General features: G+C 36.8%; 1 protein-coding gene across 1 annotated transcript in view; it reads right to left on the minus strand.

Moving 5' to 3' along the window:
• Positions 1 to 20,609, minus strand: part of Tenm1 (teneurin transmembrane protein 1) — an 811,545-nt gene that overhangs the window by 134,497 nt on the left and 656,439 nt on the right. The window contains exons 19-20 of the mRNA XM_036174144.1: positions 12,196 to 12,315; positions 1,753 to 2,014 (exon numbers count right to left, since the gene is read on the minus strand). Of these exons, the coding sequence (XP_036030037.1) occupies positions 1,753 to 2,014; positions 12,196 to 12,315 (382 nt within the window). The remainder of the gene's footprint in view (positions 1 to 1,752; positions 2,015 to 12,195; positions 12,316 to 20,609) is intronic.

Raw genomic sequence — 20,609 nt, forward strand, 5'->3', positions numbered from 1 at the left:
TTGTGACTGTATGTACAAATGGCTGGATATAAGTTCTCCAACTTGGCACCAATGGGAAAAAAGAAAATTCCCACTAATTCCTCTGTAAATCTTGTAGTAAACATTGGTTTCAGAGTGAAAGTGCCATTTGGCTTTGTAAATTAATTGCTATTATTTGTTTATTACTGCAGATGGAGTTAAATATCAAAAACTGGTAACTAAAACTGAATCTTATATTCCATTATTTTCATTTTTCAAAACAAAATAGCTGAAGATGCCATTTTATTCAGTATATTTAACATAATGTGGAGTGTGTAAATATTTTTGTGTTTTGTTTCATTATTAACATAGAACACTTTATCCTTCAAATTCTTTATAATTGCATGTAAAGTGGTTCACAGAACTGACTGTTAAACACAAAACAACACATACTTTTCCACGTTTGGGGGATTTTTTGTTATTTCTAATCACCCAATCTCTCTTGTAAACCCTTTTAAAAAGATTTGTTTATTTTTAATGATTTTTTTTGTGTGTACCTGTGTGTCTGTGTGTCTGTGTGTCTGTGTGTGAGTATGAACATATGAGTGCAGGTGCCCATGAGGGCTAGAAGAGGGCATCTGATTCCATGAAGCTTGGAATGAGACTTGGATCCTCAGGAAGAATAACAAGTGTACTTAACTGACGAGTCATCACTCTAGCCCCTCTTTTATACTCATTGTCCATTACTTTCAACTCTACACTATATATTAAAACTGTCTACTACCTTTTTTCATATTATATCTGTAGTTAGTGATAACACATTTGTTACCTTAGTATTTCATTTCCACAAGGAAATAATTCTAATTTTGAAAACCTTTGTGTTAAACAAAGACCTATACTTTCTAGTGACATCTGTGAAAGAATTAGATATATTCATTACTTTCCTGCCTTTCTTATTTCCTAAGGAAAAGTGTTAGAATAGTCAAGACAGCCAATACTCTGAATTACTTTTTCCAGAGAGGGTTATTTTTGTGTGAGGTCTTCGTTTGTAGGGAGTTCTGAGAGCTTTGGGGCTGTTATGATGGAAGTAAAGTCAACTCAATCTTGGAGTGTCTATTAAGTTCTTTTAGGAGTACACTTCTTGATTTTTGGATATGTAAGACTTACAAGTCCATTTATGTGACATCCACTTTTACATATCATTAGAATGTTTCTTTAATGTTGTATAGGACCAGTGCTATGACTATCAGAGTGGCTTAAAACTGAATTCCAATAAATAATAATTCTCAGCAATGCTGAACTATAAAGGACAAATACTTAGAAGTAATGTTGTGTAAAACACACTCCCTCCAGGCTTGAAAACTATCTTCATTAAATACAGATAAACAAGAACTTCCATGCCTTCTGAGAACAACAGTAAATACAACCTTCACAATGGAAGAAAATAGATTTTTAAAGCATCTTCAATTTCAGAACCACAAACATTCCAAGCTCATTGATTTTCTGTTATCACTATTAAGGCAGCTCACCCTGTTTTTTAGGGCACTGTGTTAATTAGGTCAAAGTTGAGCATTTCTCTCGACAGCTAGTTTATCTTGCTATTTGATGGCCACATATAGCGCCCTAATATCCTTGTCAATAATGTACTAGAAAGACTTCATTTAAATGCTTCTTTTGAAAAATAAGGCATCTATAATATAGGGACAACAAGAATGATTGAAAAAACCAGCCATAATACACTGCCAAACATCCTAATGACTCTAACTTTATACTTGTGAAGCCCAATATGCTTACCTGCAGCTCAGGAACAATAGTTCCCCTTTCTGGACAGGATCCTCCAAATGATGTAAGTGGAGAAGGAAGCACAATAGGGTTTGGGCTGATGAAGTTGGAAATATCACAGGACGGTGTGTCTGATACAGTTCTCTGCATGATTACTTTTTCCACCACAATAAACTGATTCCAGGGCAACCAGAGTGTTCTCTTTTCAGACAGGAAAGGTGAACGGTCAAAGAGCAAGATGACAGAGATACCACCAATGGCTACGAGGTCAAAGCTAAGAAGAAAAAAAAAAGGAGAGGAAAAGGAGGAAGAGAAAGAAGACGAGGAGGATGGAGAGGGGAGCATGAGGAGAAGGAGAAACATCATGAATGACATGAGCAGTCAAAAAACCCACCAAATTTTAAAATAAAAATAGGTCAATGATAGCTTTCTTTATTACTTTTGGGAAATTATATCCACTTTTATTTTCTGTTTTACAAATTTCCAATCACTTGGTGTTCATTTCATGGATGATTTCTTTTTATCATTCAGTAGGCTTTTGATATCGGATTTTGTACAGGTAGTTGATATTCACCAGACTCAAAAATAACAATTTTCATATTGTCTTAAACAAAATCATTACATGTATTTTTTGTAAAGCCAAATCTGACAATACTGCTTCCCCTTGTGTTAAGGATCACACAAAGATGACTAGCTAATATTTTTCAGGATTTTAAATAAGCATATTCATCCTGATAAACTCTATAAATAACTATATATAGTATATAGGTATATTTACAAATATGCATATATATGTATAAAAGGAAAGAGCCAAAGGTTAAATGTCTTGTCCAGGGTCACAGACACAGTGTCAGAAACCATACAGTGTCTCTAACATAACTTTGGGAGAAACATACCAGCACAGGAAAAGTGTTCAGGGAAATTAGAACTAAACCATGCATGAACCTCCTGCAGCTAACAACCATCTTCAGCTACTGATTGTGCTTGAATTCTATATTTAGGATTTCTGATTCTGGCTTCTTACTGAAAGACAATTGGTAACTCTTCCTACTCATCTCTGCCTCCAGCTCTTCTGTATCTCTGACAAAAGAAGACTATCTCTTCTGTAAGCCAACTATGTCCTGCAATAGAAGTGTTCTCTGACAAGACTATTGTGTTGGAGCATAAAAGCCTCAGATTTCATTTCATTCTGCACTGATGGTTCCACCTCACTTCTTTTTTAAGTATAATGATGTCTTTGAGGTAATGTACTTGAAAACACTCAGAAAGACAGAATATGATAAAAAGTAACAAAATGATGAATTATTATCATTATATCTTAAAAATGGATAAAAGACAATATGATGCTCCTTAATATTCTAAGCAATCCAAGTCCTTAAGAGAACAATATAAGCACATCCCTACATTAGAAATTGTCCTTCAGTAAAAACACTTTTTCAATGCTAAAAAGCCTGATAGGGAAGCCAATCAAACTATGGACATCTTACCACTTCCTTTATATGACATTTATTAGGGTTAGTCAAGTATTATCATTCATTTTTTGTTGACGAAATTTTCCAGGTAAAGATAATGAATAGTAGCAAAGGATGGATAATATTATATTGTTATTGTTGCCTTTTTAGTGAAGTAGCAGTAATATTAAGATGGATCCCAAAAGGAGAATTTTATGAACTGAATTAGGAAATAATCTTGGTTTGAACTCAAAAGTAAATCCAAACAGCTTGTAATTTTAGACAGAATGGTTGAATTCATGATAGCATAGGAGCAGTTTAAGACAAATGTCATGGTGGAAAGTATACTATGTGTCAAGAAATCTTTCTTTTGATCACCTTTTACAAAGACATGATCTCATGTACTTTGTCAAATTCATTTGCTTTGTACGAACATTAAGCCTTGACTCCTTAAAATTAGAGTGCTTATTTATTGAAAAAAGAAACAAACAATGACAATAACAAATATGAAGACACAAAAGGTCAATAAATCATCCTAATAATAACATACCTATCTAGGAATATTCATGTTTCTACAAAGATTAAGCAGACAGAGCAGTCACTATTTTTGTGTGGGAAGAGTGAGTTTGACTTTAAACACATCTCAGCTTGAGTCTTATTTCTATCATATTAACTTTGTGTCTGAATTAGTTTTTTAAATATCTGTGAGCTGTAGTTACATATTATTAATAAGAGATCTACTATTACATGTTTATATTTACAGCTATATAGTAATGAACACATTACTTCTGTAAATAAACAAGGAATGTATATATATACATAACATATATAATATATATATTATAGAAGTTAGATCTTGTTGTCTAAATACCTACACTTAACATATAAATGTTCTAGTTTCTCTATCTTCTTGGAGAGCATTGACTAATGCTTCTTTTTTTCCCACCTGGTTGTACATAGGAAATATTGCCTGGCTTACTCATTGACATGGAAGTAGAAGGCAGATTTATGCAATAAAACTAGTGTCAACCATTGCAATGCCAAATAGAATGGCCTCAGAATGACTTGTTCTTTAACATTTTTCCTGTCATAAATCCCCTCCATTTATATATTAAGAATATGTTCTCATGTTATGTGACAGGGAGTATAAAAGCCCCAAGAAGGGTCGTTTCTAGACTTTCCCCAATTTATAAGATGTCAAACCAGTCCAGTACATAGGTGGAAAATTACTGAAACCTCTCTGGTACCTTATGATATCCATCAATAGGGATAGATCAGAGGAAACTGTCTTTATCTTCCAGTCTTTAGAGAAGGTTCCTGAAACACCTAGTATTTCTCAGGAACCTACTTAATTTTTTTTATTATTATTTTCTTAATTATTATGTGTTTTAAATTTTATACATCAGCCATGGGTTCCCCTATCGTTCCCCCTCCTTGCCCCACCCCCACCTTCCTCCCAGCCCCTCCCCTCCATTCCCATGTCCTCCAGGATCAAGGCACCCCTGGGGATTCATTTAAACCTGGTGGATTCAGTACAGGCAGGTCCTGTCACCTCCTTCCAGACTGAGCAAAGTGTCCCTGTGTAAGCCCAATGTTTCAAACAGGCAGGTCATGCACTAAGGACAGATCCTCGTCCCACAGACTGGGTGCCTCCCAAGCAGATCAAGCTATTCAATTGTCTCACTTATCCAGAGGGCCTGATCCAGCTGGGGGCTCCACAGCCTTTGGTTAATAATTTATGTGCTTCCATTCGTTTGGCTATTTGTCCCTGTGCTTTTTGCAATCTTGCATTCAACAATTCACGCTCTTGCAGACCCTCCTCTTTCTCGACAGTTGGACACCTGGAGCTCCACCTGGGGCCTGGCTGAGGATCTCTGCATCCACTTCCATCAGTTATTGGACGAGAGTTCCAGCACAACAGTAGGGTGTTTAGCCATCTGATCACAGGACTAGGTCAGATCAGGCTTTCTCTCCACCATTGACAGCAGTCTACAGAGGATGTATCATTGTGGATTTCTGGGGACCTCTCGAGCACTCTGCCTATTCCTGTTCTCATTTGGTCTTCATTTATTATGGTCTGTTATTCCTTGTTCTCCCTTTCTGTTCTTGATCCAGCTGGGATCTCCTCCTCCCATAAGCTTTCTTTCCATCAAATCTTGCCCTTCATTACTCCCACTGTCGTCCAGGTTGTTCATGTAGATCTCATCCATTTCTCTGTCATTGGGTGATCCCTGTGTCTTTCCTAGGGTCCCATTTTCTAGGTAGCCTCCCTGGAGTTGTGTAGCAGTCTAGTCATCTTTGTTTTACATCTAGTATACTCCTATGAGTGAGTACATACCATGTTTGTCCTTCTGAGTCTGGGTTACCTCACTCAGGATGATTTTTTCTAGATCCATCCATTTGCCTGCAAACCTCATGATGTCATTGTTTTTCTCTGCTGAGTAGTACTCCATTGTGTATATGTACCATATTTTCTTTATCCATTCTTCAGTTGAAGGGCATCTAGGTTGTTTCCAGGTTCTGGCTATTACAAACAAAGCTGATACAAACATAGCTGAACAAATGCCCTTGTGGTATGATTGAGCATGCCTTGGGTATATGCCCAAGAGTGCTACAGCTGGGTCTTGGGGGAGATGGATTCCCAATTTTCTAAGGAAGTGCCATATTGATTTCCAAAGTGGCTGTACAAGCTTGCATTCCCACCATCATTGGAGGAGAGTTCCCCTTGCTCCACACCCTCTCCAGCATAAGCTGTCTTCTGTGCTTTTGATCTTAGCCATTCTGACAGGTGTAAGGTGGTATCTCAGAGTCGTTTTGATTTGCATTTCCTGGATAATTAGGGATGTTGAGCAATTCCTTAAATGTCTTTCAGCCATTTGAACTTCCTCTGAGGAGAATTCTCTGTTTAGTTCTATAGCCCATTTCTTAATTGGACTGTTGGGCATTTTGATGTCTAATTTCTTGAGTTCTTTATATATTCTGAATATCAGCCCTCTGTCAGATGTGGGGTTGGTGAAGACCTTTTCCCATTCTGTAGGCTGTCGCTTTGTCTTGTTGACCATGTCCTTTGTTCTACAAAAGCTTCTCAGTTTCAACAGGTCCCATTGATTGTTTCTCTCAGTGTCTGTGCTACTGGTGTTATATTTAGAAAGTGATCTCCAGTGCCAATGCGTACAAGAGTACTTCCTACTTTCTCTACTATCAGGTTCAGAGTAGCTGGATTTATGTTGAGGTCTTTGATCCACTTGGATTTAAGTTTTATGCATGGTGACAGATATGGATCTATTTGCAGCCTTCTACACATTGACATCCAGTTATGCCAGCACCATTTGTTGAAGATGCTTTCTTTTTTCCATTGAACATTTTTGGCTTCTTTGTCAAAAATTGTATGTTCATAGGTGTGCGGGTTAATGTCAGGGTCTTCAATTCGATTCCATTGGTCCACATGTCAGTTTTTATGCCAGTACCAAGTTGTTTTTATTATAGTAGCTCTATAATAGAGCTAGAGGTTGTGGATTGTGATGCATCCAGAGGTTATTTTATTGTACAGGAGTCTTTTGGCTATCCTGGGTTTTTTGTTTTTCCATATGAAGTTGAGTATTATTCTTTCCAGATCTGTGAAGAATTGTGTTGGTAATTTGATAGGAATTGCATTGAATCTGTAGATTGCTTTTGTTAAGACCGCCATTTTTACTATGTTAATCCTGCCTATCCATGAGCATGGGAGATATTTCCATTTTCTGACATCTTCTTCAATTTCTTTTTTCAGGGACTTAAAGTTCTTGTCATATAGGTCCTTCACATGCTTAGTTAGAGTAACCCCAAGGTATTTTATATCATTTGTGGCTATTGTAAAGGGTGATGTATCTCTGATTTCCTTCTCAGCCTGTTTCTCTACTGTATATAGGAGGGCTATTGATTTTTCTTAGTTGATCTTGTATCCTGCAATGTTGCTGAAGGTTTTTATTAGCTGTATCAGTTCCTTGGTTGAATTTTTGGGGTCACTCATGTATACTAACATGTCATCTGCAAATAGGGAGAGCTTGACTTCTTCCTTTCCAATTTGTATCCCCTTAATCTCTTTATGTTGTCTTATAGCTCTGGATAGAACTTCAAGTACTATATTGAATAAGTATGGGGAGAGGGGACAGCCTTGCCTTGTTCCTGATTTTAGTGGTATTGATTTGAGTTTCTCTCCATTTAATTTGATGTTGGCTGTTGGCTTGCTATAGATTGCCTTTATTATGTTTAGGTATGTTCCCTTTATTCCTGATCGCTCCAAGACCTTTATCATGAAGGGGTGTTGGATTTTGTCAAATGCCTTTTCTGCATCTAGTGAGATGATCATGTGGTTTTTTCTTTGAGTTTGTTTATATGGTGTATTACATTAACGAACTTTAGTATGTTGAACCTCCCTTGCATCCCTGGGATGAAGCCTACTTGATTATGGTGGATAATTGTTTTGATGTGTTCTTGGAGTCTGTTTGCCAGAATTTCATTGCGTATTTTTGCATCAATGTTCATGAGGATGATCGGTCTGTAGTTTTCTTTCTTTGTTGCATCTTTGTTTGGTTTAGGAATCAGGGTAATTGTAGCCTCATTGAAGGAGTTTGGTAATGTACCTTCTGCTTCTATTGTGTGGAACAATTTAAAGAGTATTGGTATTAAGTCTTCTTTGAAGATCTGGTAGAATTCTGCAGTGAAACCATCAGTTCCAGGGCTTTTTTTGGTTGGGAGACTTTTAATGGCTGATTCAATTTCCTTAGGGATAATTGGACTATTTAATTGGTTTATCTGGTCTTGATTTAACTTAGGTATGTGGTACCTATCCAGAAAATTATCCATTTCTTTTAGATTTTCCCATTTTGTGGAGTAGAGATTTTTGAAGTATGACCTGATGATTCTCTGGATTTCCTCATTGTCTGTTGTTATGTCCCCCTTTTCATTTCTGATTTTGTTAATTTGGATGCTCTCTCTCTCTGTCTTTTGGTTAGTTTGGATAATGGCTTGTCTATCTTGTTAATCTTCTCAAAGAACCAACTCTTTGTTTCATTAATCCTTTGTATTGTTCTCTTTATTTCTATTTTATTGATTTCAGCTCTCAATTTGATAATTTCCTGGCATCTGTTCCTCCTGGGAGACTTTGCTTCTTCCTGTTCAAGGGCTTTCAGGTGTGCTGTCAAGTCACTAGCCTGAGATTTCTTCAGCTTCTTTATGTGGGCATTCAGTGCTATGAATTTCCCTCTTAGCACTGCTTTCATAGTATCCCGTAAGTTTGGGTATGTGGTGTATTCATTTTCATTGATCTCTAGGAAGTCTTTAATTTCTTTCTTTATTTCTTCCTTAACCCATTGGTGATTCAGTTGAGCATTATTCAGTTTCCATGAGATTGTAGGATTTCTGTAGTTTTTTCTGTTGTTGAAATCTAACTTTAAACCATGGTGGTCTGATAGAACACAGGAGGTTATTCCAATTGTTTTGTATCTGTTGAGATTTGCTTTGTGGCCAAGTATGTGGTCGATTTTAGAGAAGGTTCCATGGGGTGCTGAGAAGAAAGTATATTCTTTTTTGCTTTGGTGGAATGTTCTGTAGATATCGATTAAGTCCATTTGAGCCATAACATCAGTTAAGTCCATTACGTCTCTGTTAAGTTTCAATTTGGCCGATCTGTCCAGAAGTGAAAGTGGGGTGTTGAAGTCTCCCACTATTAATGTGTGGGGTTTTATGTGAGTTAAGCTTTAGTAATGTTTCTTTTACATATGTGGGTGCCCTTGTGTTTGGTGCATAAATGTTCAGAATTGAGACTTCATCTTGGTGGAGCTTTCCTGCGATGAGTATGTAATGTCCTTCATCATCTCTTTTGATTGACTTTAGTTTGAAGTCTATTTTGCTGGATATTAGGATGGCTACACCAGCTTGCTTCTTAAGACCATTTGATTGGAAAGTCTTTTCCCAGCCTTTTATTCTTAGGAGGTGTCTGTCTTTGAATTTGAGGTGTGTTTCTTGTATGCAGCAGAAAGATGGGTCCTGTTTTCGTATCCATTCTGTTAGTCTGTGTCTTTTTATAGGTGAACTAAGTCTATTGATATTAAGGGATATTAATGATGAGTGATTGTTCGTTCCTATTGTTATTTTTATTTTTTGGTGGTAATGTGTGTATACTTCTCCTCTTTGGGGTTTACTGCTGTGGTGTTATCTATTGCCTGTGTTTTCATGGTTGTGTCTGCCTTCCTTAGGTTGGAATTTTCCTTCTAGTGCTTTCTGTAGGGCTGGGTTTGTGGATAAGTATTGCTTAAGTCTGGTTTTGTCTTGAAAGGTCTTGTTCACTCCATCTATGATGATTGAAAGTTTTGTTGGGTATATTAGTCTAGGCTGGCATCCATGGTCTATTAGTGTCTGCATTATATCTGTCCAGGTCCTTCTGGCTTTCAAAGTCTCCATTGAGAAATTAGGTATTATTCTGATGGGTTTGCCTTTATAAGTCACTTGGCCTTTTTCCTTTGCTGCCCTTAATATTCTTTCTTTATTCTGTACGTTTAGTTGTTTAATTATTATGTGGCGAGGGGACTTTTTTTGGGGGTCTAGTCTGTTTGGTGTTCTATAGGCTTCTTGTATCTTCATAGGCATTTTCTTCTTTAAGTTGGGAAAGTTTTCTTCTATGATCTTGTTAAATATATTTTCTGTGCCTTTGAGTTGGTATTCTTCTCCTTCCTCTATCCCTATTATTTGTAGGTTAGGTCTTTTCATGGTGTCCCAAATTTCTTGAACATTTTGGGTCATGACTTTGTTGGTTTTAGTGTTTTCTTTGACTGATGAATCTATTTCTTCTAACGTACCTTCAACACCAGAGGTCCTCTCTTCCATCTCTTGCATTCTGTTGTTAGCCCAAGATAGTGATGCTGCTGGTGGGAATTGTAAGCACTGCAGCAGATTCTTGGGACAGACACATGGAGACAGAAAGCCTTCTCAGCACCTGGCATCTCCCACTCTGTCTACTTGGTATCTACATGTTAGTACTGGCTTCTCTATAGACTTTTTTTTTTGATACAGGGTTTCTCTGTGTAGCTTTTCACCTTTCCTGGAACTCACTCTGTAGCCCAGGTGGGCCTCGAACTCACAGAGATCCGCCTGGCTCTGTCTCCCGAGTGCTGGTATTAAAGGTGTGCACCACCTCCACCCAGCTATAGTCCTTATTTTTGGATGTATTTTCCATATGATATTTTACTTTAGGAATGTACTTAGTCTGGGGTAGCAACAAGTAGACATATAAAAGAAAAATCTTGTCACAGTCACGTTATGTCTAAGAAATGCTAATGGGACAGTCTGGATGGCATTTAGGGTACATATTTTGAACGTATATACTCTTTACGGATCCCAACAAGAATGTCATTGCCAGAGGCAACTCATGCTAGTATCTCCCATTTACATAAACCAGTTTTCCACAGAAAGCTCATCAGAGTAAGGGCTTGGCATTTTAAACACAAAGTGTACAAATGTCAACAAAATTATTGTCTTTAATGTGTTCTGTAATCAGGAAATAGAAGCTTTTAGACATTTTAGACATTAAGATTCTTTTACATTCTTTTATAAATATACAATGAAGCATTGATTCAAATTGAGGCCTCCATCACACCCCCATGACAGGTCATAAAAAGTTTAAGAAACAATTCTTTTCTTGATTAATACACATGGTACCAGATACTGGCATGGCAGAGGGTAGTTTTGTATATCAGTTACTGATGAGTGAATGTGCAAAATTCTGTCATTCAATCCAAATGAGAGAAAGGTCCACTTGAAGTAACAGAGAGTTCTAATTATGGAATATTTGACAGGAAATATTGTTTCCCTAACAGCTTTGTGAAGCTTGTTATAATAACTTGATAGCTGGTTAGTAATGTAATTTACATATAAATAATTTCTAAAATCTCTAAAACCAGTTTCTTGTCTTAAGTAGGTTAAAAACCTCTTTATGGTCTTTAATTTTTACACACATTTTCTTGACAGCCAGTTGGAAAAAAATAAATTCAGCACAGCTCAAGTTGAACAATTAGCATTTCTGAAGTGGGTAGGACTAATAAGGGTTGATTGTAGGTTCTTGAAATAAGATAGTCTCTCACACTGTGATAAAGCTCTGAGCCAACAGTTCTTTTTGTGAGTACTGAAGTGGTTTGTTATGAGTAGGACGCATCAAGGGTAGCCACCTGGAGACTAGGGCACCCCAAGGCTATTATTATAGTGTTCCCAAGTGTCATAAATAGCTACCTTCAAGATGGACACATGGGTCTATTGACTCAAGGATTCTGAATAAATGTCTATTGAAGTGACAGCAGCAAAAATGTTTTGGGGAGAAAATCCTTTTCTGGAGAGAAAAGGCTTAACTTTGAGGTCATATTTCCCAGGTCTCAGAGAATCTTGGTGGTTGATACTTGACACTAACTCAGTATAGTTACATGGGTTGGCTGCGCTTGCCATACATCAGGTGAAGTCACTACAGAAACAGGTAACTTGGAAGGGGGCTTTGTTTTTGTGATGCTGGGGATCAAACTCAGGCCCTGTACATGCTGCTCTACCATTCTATTCCTCAGCTACACTTCAAATATCAGGGAAGACACATTACTTTTGAACTTTTAGAGGAAATCTTTTTACATGGTCATTTCTAAAATATCTGAAATATTTTTAGGCTTATTGGGGAAGAACAGCTTATGTATTCCATACTTCATCATTTATTATTGGCATCATCTCACTAAACTTTGAAGTTAAATTTATAAATGGAATTAAATGACCACATGCCCAGTGTTTCAAACAGGCTTGAAAATAATAGTGAAATGGTAGAAATGTGGTTTGACTTAAATTGGTAATAGAGGAAATAAATGTCACTATTTACTTTTCTGGATACAACTAAAAGGAAGATGTGCTTAGTATTGCTGTCATATTGAGTCCTGGCTTTACCTATGGCCAAATGTCAGTACTCTGCTCTTACAATCATCAGAAGCAAAAGACATACCTTCCATCTTGCCGACTGATGGTAAAGCCATAATCACTGTGATGCAAGAAACTGACATTGACTCCCACAAGAGGGGTTCCATCCATGGCCACTACTTGGCCTCGAATCACACAGGCACGCCTGCAACAAAAGATCAAAGGAAATCAAAAAAGCATGATAAAATAAGAATGTAGCTGTCAGGTTGTAGAAACTTTGGAAAATACACAAGCCTAGAGAAGAAAACAATAATTTCACCAACCACAAATAAGTACTAATAATATTTTGTGGATAGTATATTTTTTATGCATCAACATTGGGATCATATTAGTTATCATTTGCAATTCTGACATTTTAAAGTTAACATTATGTTATTAATATTATCTGATGCATTGAGAACATGTATTTATGTTATTACATTATTTATCCTTAAAGCAATATTCCATGGCTTATTTAATTCACCTTTTATTTGAAGACATGCTGTTTCTTCATTTTTTTTTCTATACTCCTTTCTTATCTCCTTAGGAGAGTGTTCTATTTGTGCAATTATACTTTTTGGCTTGTCAAAATTAAAATGAATGGCATTAGTTAATATACAAATACCTTCTAGCTATGACTGAAGTCCCTGTTGACCCTCTTCTTTCTGGTATTTTCATCACAGGTAATCAGCAGTATCACTTTTTGTGTATATTTTCTATGCAACAACTCATAAAAGAATGAATATTTTAAAGCTCATGATACACACTGCCAAATCACTGTGTCTAGAAAATAGAACCAAGTGAGCAAACTTAGTTGGGTGACACAGTGCTTGCATATACTGTGTATAGGTATGGTGCATGTTATACTTGCATGTGGAAGTCCAAGGATAATCTTGGGCATTGGTCTTCTACCTTTTGTGAGACAGTGCCTCTAGTTGACTGCTACATATATTAGACTAGCTAGAATGCTAGCTCTTGTGAATTTCTCTATCTCCACCTGCCCTCTTGTTAGAAGGGAACTGGGATTATAGATGTGTGCTATGTTGTCTGGCTTTGCATGGATTCTGTGGATATGAACTCAGCTTGCAAACTAAGTGCTTTATCTACTGAGCCATCTCTCTACCTCCTAGTTGGGTGATCTTGAAGTCTACAGTGAATATATGGTATTCTATAATGATATTATGCTTTCCTTCTCTAATTTAAGTAAAACATTTATTGATACTTCCATTTTAAATGCATAAATTTCATCTTTGCCAAAATGATATTTTATTCTAGATCCTAAACAAGACTGTTGCTGAAGGACACAGTCCATAAAAGTTCCCACTGCTTTCAGCTCTAAATTGAAAAACTGTAACATATTTTAGGAGTGTGTACCTTAAAAAGGAGGGCCATGGAATAGAATCAAAGCAAGAATTTCCTACTGGCCTGTCATTCACTGGAGGTGTGGGCAGGAGGGGAGTTTTCATCAGACTCTAGTCCTGGTTTTGGCACTTCTGAACTCTTGTTTAGGAATTATGTTCAAGGAGACAAGGCCAAAGAAATGGAATAATGTAAATGACTTTGCTAAAGCATTGAATATTATGGTTTCTTTTTCTTTTAACTACATAGGGCTCATGGTATGCTGGGAAGATAAATCTCAGATTCAGAAAGGCTATGATTTTTGGACCAACAAAGATTTTCTGATTAACTCTAATAATTTTACTCTGGGATTTTATATTCTTTCGACATAATCAACATTCAAGGCAAGTATCTGAAGGCTAATAGTAACAGAAGAGACTCTGAGAGCAGAAACTTCACAATCAAAGCATCTCCAGATGAAGACAGGTAGCAACTACAGTTTGTTTTTTTTTAAATTCTATTGCAGTTTGAGCAACTGGTTCTAATTTAAGCTGATAGGACCTATTTGGAGTTCCCTACGGATAGTGCTTAACATGAATTACAAGACACAAAATGGAAATAGTATAATTAGTGCTACCAGCATTTCTGTATATTTCCATTTTGTGATACAGATCATTGACCTGTACATTGAACACTGACACCTGCTTTGCCATGTCTGATTTTCTCAGCCACTCTCACATTACAATCCTATTGGTTCTAACATAGAAGAAACTTACAGTCCTTGTGTTCTAGATTTTGAACTATGATTGACAAATCAGACAAATCTGGTTCTAAGCCAACATAACAAGAAGGAAAAGTAAAGAAAACCTCTTCATTTCTGTAATAACAGTTTACTTTAAATTTATAATTTTTATTTTATGTATATCAGTGTTTTGCCAATATGTATATAAATGTACCACATGAGCACAGTGCCGATGGAACTGGGGTCATAGACAGTTGTGAGCTGCCATGTGAGTGCTGGGAACTCGATTTTTGTGCTCTATGAGAGCAGTGAATGATCTTAACTGCTGAGCCATTTCTCCAGTCCCTATAGTAACACTTTAGAAATCTTCACAAAATATTCAATAAGATAAATAGGGGTTATGTTGAAGAGAGTTGTGAAAACTCTCCACAAATTACTTACAGATTGGAGTTAGGAGCCTGAGGAGAGAATGTACAAGTATTGTTGGTCACTTTTGGAGCATGTATGGGTTATTTGTGAACTTGCCAAGGTTCTGTCAGTCAACTTTGTTGAGGGCTATGCCACAGCAATGCCGAACTAGTGCTTGCTGACTCTATTTAGGTAAAACAATTCTACACTCACTCATTTGATTTGCCCACATTAATCTAGATATTGTGTCTTTCTACAAGTGTACTAGACTCAATTATTTTTGTTTTTATTTTGTCAAGCCTGGTTGGCATTATTGTCTCATATTTTATGACAGACACGGATCTGTCCCTTCTTTTTTGTTGCTCTTTTATTTTCTATATGGCTTATATTTATGAAGGATCCAGGGCAGTGAGTAAAGAACTCATAAAAGCCATCATTATTCTGCACATTTCCCTGGATTCTTCTCTTCCTTCATTCTGTATCTCAGTCTGAGGAGACTTGTCTTTTGACTCTTCTGCTCCTTAATATTCCTCATATTTTATGATGCACACAGATTTGTGTGATAACTACTCATCAAAGTCATCATTATTCAAGACATTGTCTACTTGTTCTTCTCATTCATTTCAGTCTCCATCCTCCATAAATAATGTGTGCACACTTATCTTTCAACTCCCTTACTTTTTTCTCCTCATATTTTATGATCCACACCAACTTACAGAATATGATGAAACTCCATCAAATGTATTATTCTACATTTATCAATATTGAGCTTTTTTTTGTAATGGATTAGACTTTAAATGCTCTAAGCTCCCCTGTATATTGTTGTATTTTTCCTCATTATTCACACACTACATGCCATCCACTTTTTCACAGGAATAGCCCATAGTTCCTTTTATCCCTGAGTTGTCAGTACTTACTCTACTCACTGACCAATCTCAGCCATTCAGTGTCAGTGTAAATTATCTAAATTTTGGGACAATGTTAAAGTATTCTTTTTAATTTGCAGCAATTTTGACTGATATTACATATAGAAACCTAGGGGAAAATCTTCTCAGGCACACTGTTTCAAAACAAAAATTGTTGAGTCCAATCTCTCCCCTAGGGTACCCCAGTTTTAATGGCCAGTAGAGTGGATTATACTCTTTAGTTGCCATTTTGTGAACTTCAGTTTCTAAATTTAATTTGCTTCCTAATCCTAGAGGCTATCGTACATCTGTCCCCCTTTTACTTATCCACTCAGGACATTTAATTTCTGTACCATTTATATTACTTGTTTGGAGCATTATTTTTAGCAGCCTGTGTAACCCATGCATTTTCAAGACTGTGGTTGAGGAGTGAGGTACACACAGTCATGATGTATCTTTGATAAGCTCAATGCCATTCTATATACATTTGTTTATTCCCATTGTGGTATTACCCCATTTTGTATCCCAGAGAGTACCCAGATTTCTTCAATTGTATCTAATATAGGCAAATTCACTTGACTTGCCCTTGGCACGTTAAACTTGTCATATCAAAATTCCCATCAAGGTCGCTGTGGTGGTAGCATCAGCCTCTAATTCCAGCTACCCAGGAGGTTGAAGCAGGAAGATCACAAAATAAAAGGCCTGTTTGGGCTACACATTGAGTTTAAGGTCAGCCTGGTCAATACAGGTGTGGTCTTATCTCAAAATGAAAAATATTAAATGAGATGGGGGTATACATCTGGTAGCATTTATAAGGCTCTGCGTTTAATACCTAGTACCACAACAAAGCAAAATGAAACAAAATAAAACCTCAAACTATCTTAACCTCAAATCCTGGTCCTTTAAGGATCCATCCTTTCCCCCCAAACCTTGATCGTCCAATACCATAAAGAAATCTTCAGATTCTTTAAGTCAGAAAAATAAAAGATAATGTCTGGACTGTACCTATGCTGGTCCTGCACTAGCAAGTATCTGCCCAGTATAATCATGCGTGTGCGTGTGCATGCACGTGTGTGTGTGTGTGTGTGTGTGTGTGTGTGCTTATGTACTCTCAGTGTCAGGAACTGCATGCTTTGCATCTTTTTTGGGGGGCTTTCCCTTGATTGGAGACATTGATGGGATGCCTTGCTTCCTTAAATCTTCAACAAGAACATCTCCTTGCTGTGCTTGCTTAGAACAAGGTAAGTTGAATTTAGATGGTATGTCCACTGTGACTTTATAAACACATGTGGAGAAGATCATCCCTCACAAATGTCTCTTTTCCTAGTCTCTGGAGAATATAGCCTGCTTCCAAGCTATCTACCTGCTGTTACTATGCTAAAGCAGCAACCCCAAGTGAATTCTTTCTTCACTTTAACTAAATGGTGACTCTTCTAAGTGTTTGGAGTTGTATTTGAAGAACATACTTTACTGAGAGCCTTATTTAACTAACAAGCTGCTTGTTAGACAGCGCTGATGCAAAAGGTCTAATTCATTTTGTATCTGCTATTTTCATGGCACAGTCAAATTATCTCTAGCCTTCAATCAACCCTTGGTTCCATTCTACTCTGTCCTTATTTGTTGTCTTTTGTCTTCTCTGTCAAATTTCCAATATCCATTCAACACCTCTGGCAACAACATTAACCTCAAGTATAGAAGTTGGTTTGAACAGCAAGGTTGAAAACTAAATTGCTGAAAGAAGATGTAATTTACTGCATTATATTTCTGATTAAAATCTTTCACAAGGAAAATGAGGTTTAGGGCCAGAGAAGTTATAGCTATTTGCTTTTGTTGCTAACATGAGCATAAGCAATCCTTCAAGTATAACATTCCAAATAAAGGACCTCTTCAGCTGGGGGATGAAGCAGCAGGTGGACAGGTTAGGCGACTTAGTTCTCCATCGGAAGAGACAAACAGAGTCCTTTCCACAAGCTGAACACTGCACAGTAAAAAGCATTGAGAGCGCCTGGGCTGGGAGAGGTCACGTGGCTTCTTTGCTCACTAGTGTTTGAATTTTGCCCTGTAAATTCCTGAATTGATTGTCACTTTGTTCAAGTCTTCATGGGACAGAGAAAGACTGCATAATGAGGTATGTTTTGAGCATTCTTACAACATCTTATATAGGGGTTAATAATAGCATAAATCCTGCAGTTGGAAACTGTGTCATTCAGGGCAAAACACTGCTTCTGGGCCTTATTGGAATATAAACACCTCTGAGTGGTTGTAACAAAGATTTCATAAGGTTTCCATTATTCATTGCCGTCTCAAAATAAATAGGAAGGTCCTCAGGGTGCAATTTGAGATGTCAGTCCTTACGCCTCTGTGGTAATCTTTCTCTCCATAAGCCAGTGATTCTCAAACTTGATGGGATGTATACCTAAATCCCCTGGAGGGTTTGTTGAAGGAAACATTGAACTTCATTGGGCATGTCCACAGACTTTCTGATTTGGTAAGTCTGATGTGGGACCTGAAAGCTTACAGATTTAACAAGTTCCCAAGTGCTGCTGATCCTGCATGTGTAAAGGCCAAACTTTAGTGAAAGCAAGACTATCACCTAATCAGCCAATTAAGATGTATGAACTCCTGGGGAAGGAGACAAGAAGCATAGAACATAAAAAGGCAGGAAAATAAACAAACAATTAACAATCTTACTACTCTGAAATCCTTGAATTTTAACTCTTCCATAAAAGCTTCTGGGACAATTAGCATTTGGCAAGTCATGTTGAAATTGTCGTGACAAAATGATAGGTGAACCATCACATGAACTGTGGGGTACGTTCAAAACCAGAGATTGTAAAAGAGAAGTATGTTTTAACCCAACTTATCAACTCCAGATAAGTTCAAATGTTTCCTGGCCTATTGTTCTCATTATACAGTCTTCATACTCATGTCGTTGCACTTGTCATAGCCTGCCTGGAAGGACAGTTATAGATCACTTGCTCTTTCCTATTAGAGAGCCACACTGAGACCAAAAAACTATGTGATTTTCTCCACTGTGCCCTTCTGTGTACCTGGAGTACACAACACATGCTCAGGAACAATTAATAGAACTTCAGCTCTTTAAAAAAAAAAAATCTAAAGTTGTAAGGTGCTTGCATCATATCCTCAAGGCACTGCGTCAAGAATTTCAAAGACTACTTTGAGATTCCTATGTGACAGATGCCTTACAGTTCATTTGTTAGAAGCCAACATGCTCATCACAGGGATTTTGTTTGATAATTGACTGCTTTAGGGAATTAAACAATATCTGCACCATTAGGCAAAATGAATGAATAGACCTTCTCAAATGCTTAATTTATGCACACTAACCCTATTATTCATTTATATATTATCATATAATTACTATTTGATATTTCCTAATTTAAATACATTTGAAGTTTTTAAAATACAGATTTTTTTAAGTGGGAGGAGTATTTCAACAGAATACATGATGTTTTTGATAAGTTATCTAGGTCAATACAGCATTATAAAATCACTTAATGAAGTATAAACCTATGTTCATGTTTAAAAACTGTGACTGTCATGCATATTCATATGAGAGCCCAATAAATTTCGTTAGTTTTTGCTTAAATAGAGCAAGATGACTTACTCCTACTCCATTGATCACTAGCCCAAATAAATAATACTTACCAAGTGGGTAACATTCAAAGCAGCTGGGAGTATTCCCCATCTGCATTCTAGGGCAGTGGGAAAGGTGTACTATTGAAAATGCAGATAGCTTTTTAAGCAGAATTATTTTCCTCATGGCTAGTGATGTTTCAAGTAAAACAAAATGGGGGCACTCACCCTGAGGTAGGGTGGCTATTTTCCCATCTGCCCTGGTAATTGCTTGTCAAAAGTAGGCTTGCTTTGGAGGCCGGAGATCCCCAAAGTAATGGGAAAAAGATCAAGTGTTTTGAAGCAATAAGAACACTGACGACACAGTTACATTTTCAGTACTGTGTAAGTGCCAGTTTGCTTCATTTAGACACATGATTATTTTTGTCTAGAATTTGAATCCTGAAATATTTGTCCTGTAAGCCCTTGCAGCAAGTCTTGAATAGTCTGAAGTGCATTTATTTTATATATATATATATTATATATATATATATTATTTATATATATATATTTTGGTTTTTGGTTTGCTTGCATTTTGCTTATTCTAAACGTGACTCAAATGGTCTACCTTTGTAATCAGCCTTATGAGGTTTTGTTAACCTCATTAACCTCTCTTGTCATTCTCTGTGGACTTGCCTTTCATTTAATGGATAGTCATTAAATATAGGGCAGGCCCTTCTTGTTGGTCATCTCATGGGCATGAATTATTTTTCTGCTGTAAAGAAAGCAGGGCCTCGCTATAGGCACTGCTATGCTCTAGCTCTGGCTCCTTAGTAATTGCTACTGCAAATTTTCCTAAGAAATGGAATTATTTTTGGCTTTATTTAGCAGTTTTGTAAAATGGCAGTCACACTTTTTTCTTGTCTTCTTCCCTACTACCTCACGGAGATTTTAGAACAACAGTATTGTCCAGGAAAATGATGACTTTTTGAGCTGGAATTTTCAAATTATTTACTCATATGGTCTGTTAGTAAATATACATTTTATATAAATAAAATACTAAGCACTTACTATGAGGCAAGTACAGACATTTTCTTCATCTCATTTCATTTAATATCCATATAACCTTGAGAAATTTTGACTCTTAAGTTTATTATAAAAATGTAGGAACTCACTTGTGGTGGCACACACCTTTAATGCCAGAACTTTGGAAGCAGAGGCAGGTGCAAGTCTGTGAGTTTGAGGCTAGTTTGTCTAGAATTAAAAAAATAAACTCATTCTATATAGCACAGACAGTGATAAAACTGTGACAACCTCTAGATTTGCATCCAAAAGAGCCTTGGCTGTAGCAGACATCTTTCTGAGCCAAAGTGTAAATAATGGGGCTTGAAAATGAAAGTGCTCACCTGTGCAAGTGGCATAAACCTCAGGAAATCATTACCTGTATAAATAAACCAACTGCTGATCACTTTCTACGTGTGGTTCATGTAG

This window comes from Onychomys torridus, chromosome X (assembly GCF_903995425.1).
Source record: "Onychomys torridus chromosome X, mOncTor1.1, whole genome shotgun sequence".
NCBI lineage: Eukaryota > Metazoa > Chordata > Mammalia > Rodentia > Cricetidae > Onychomys > Onychomys torridus.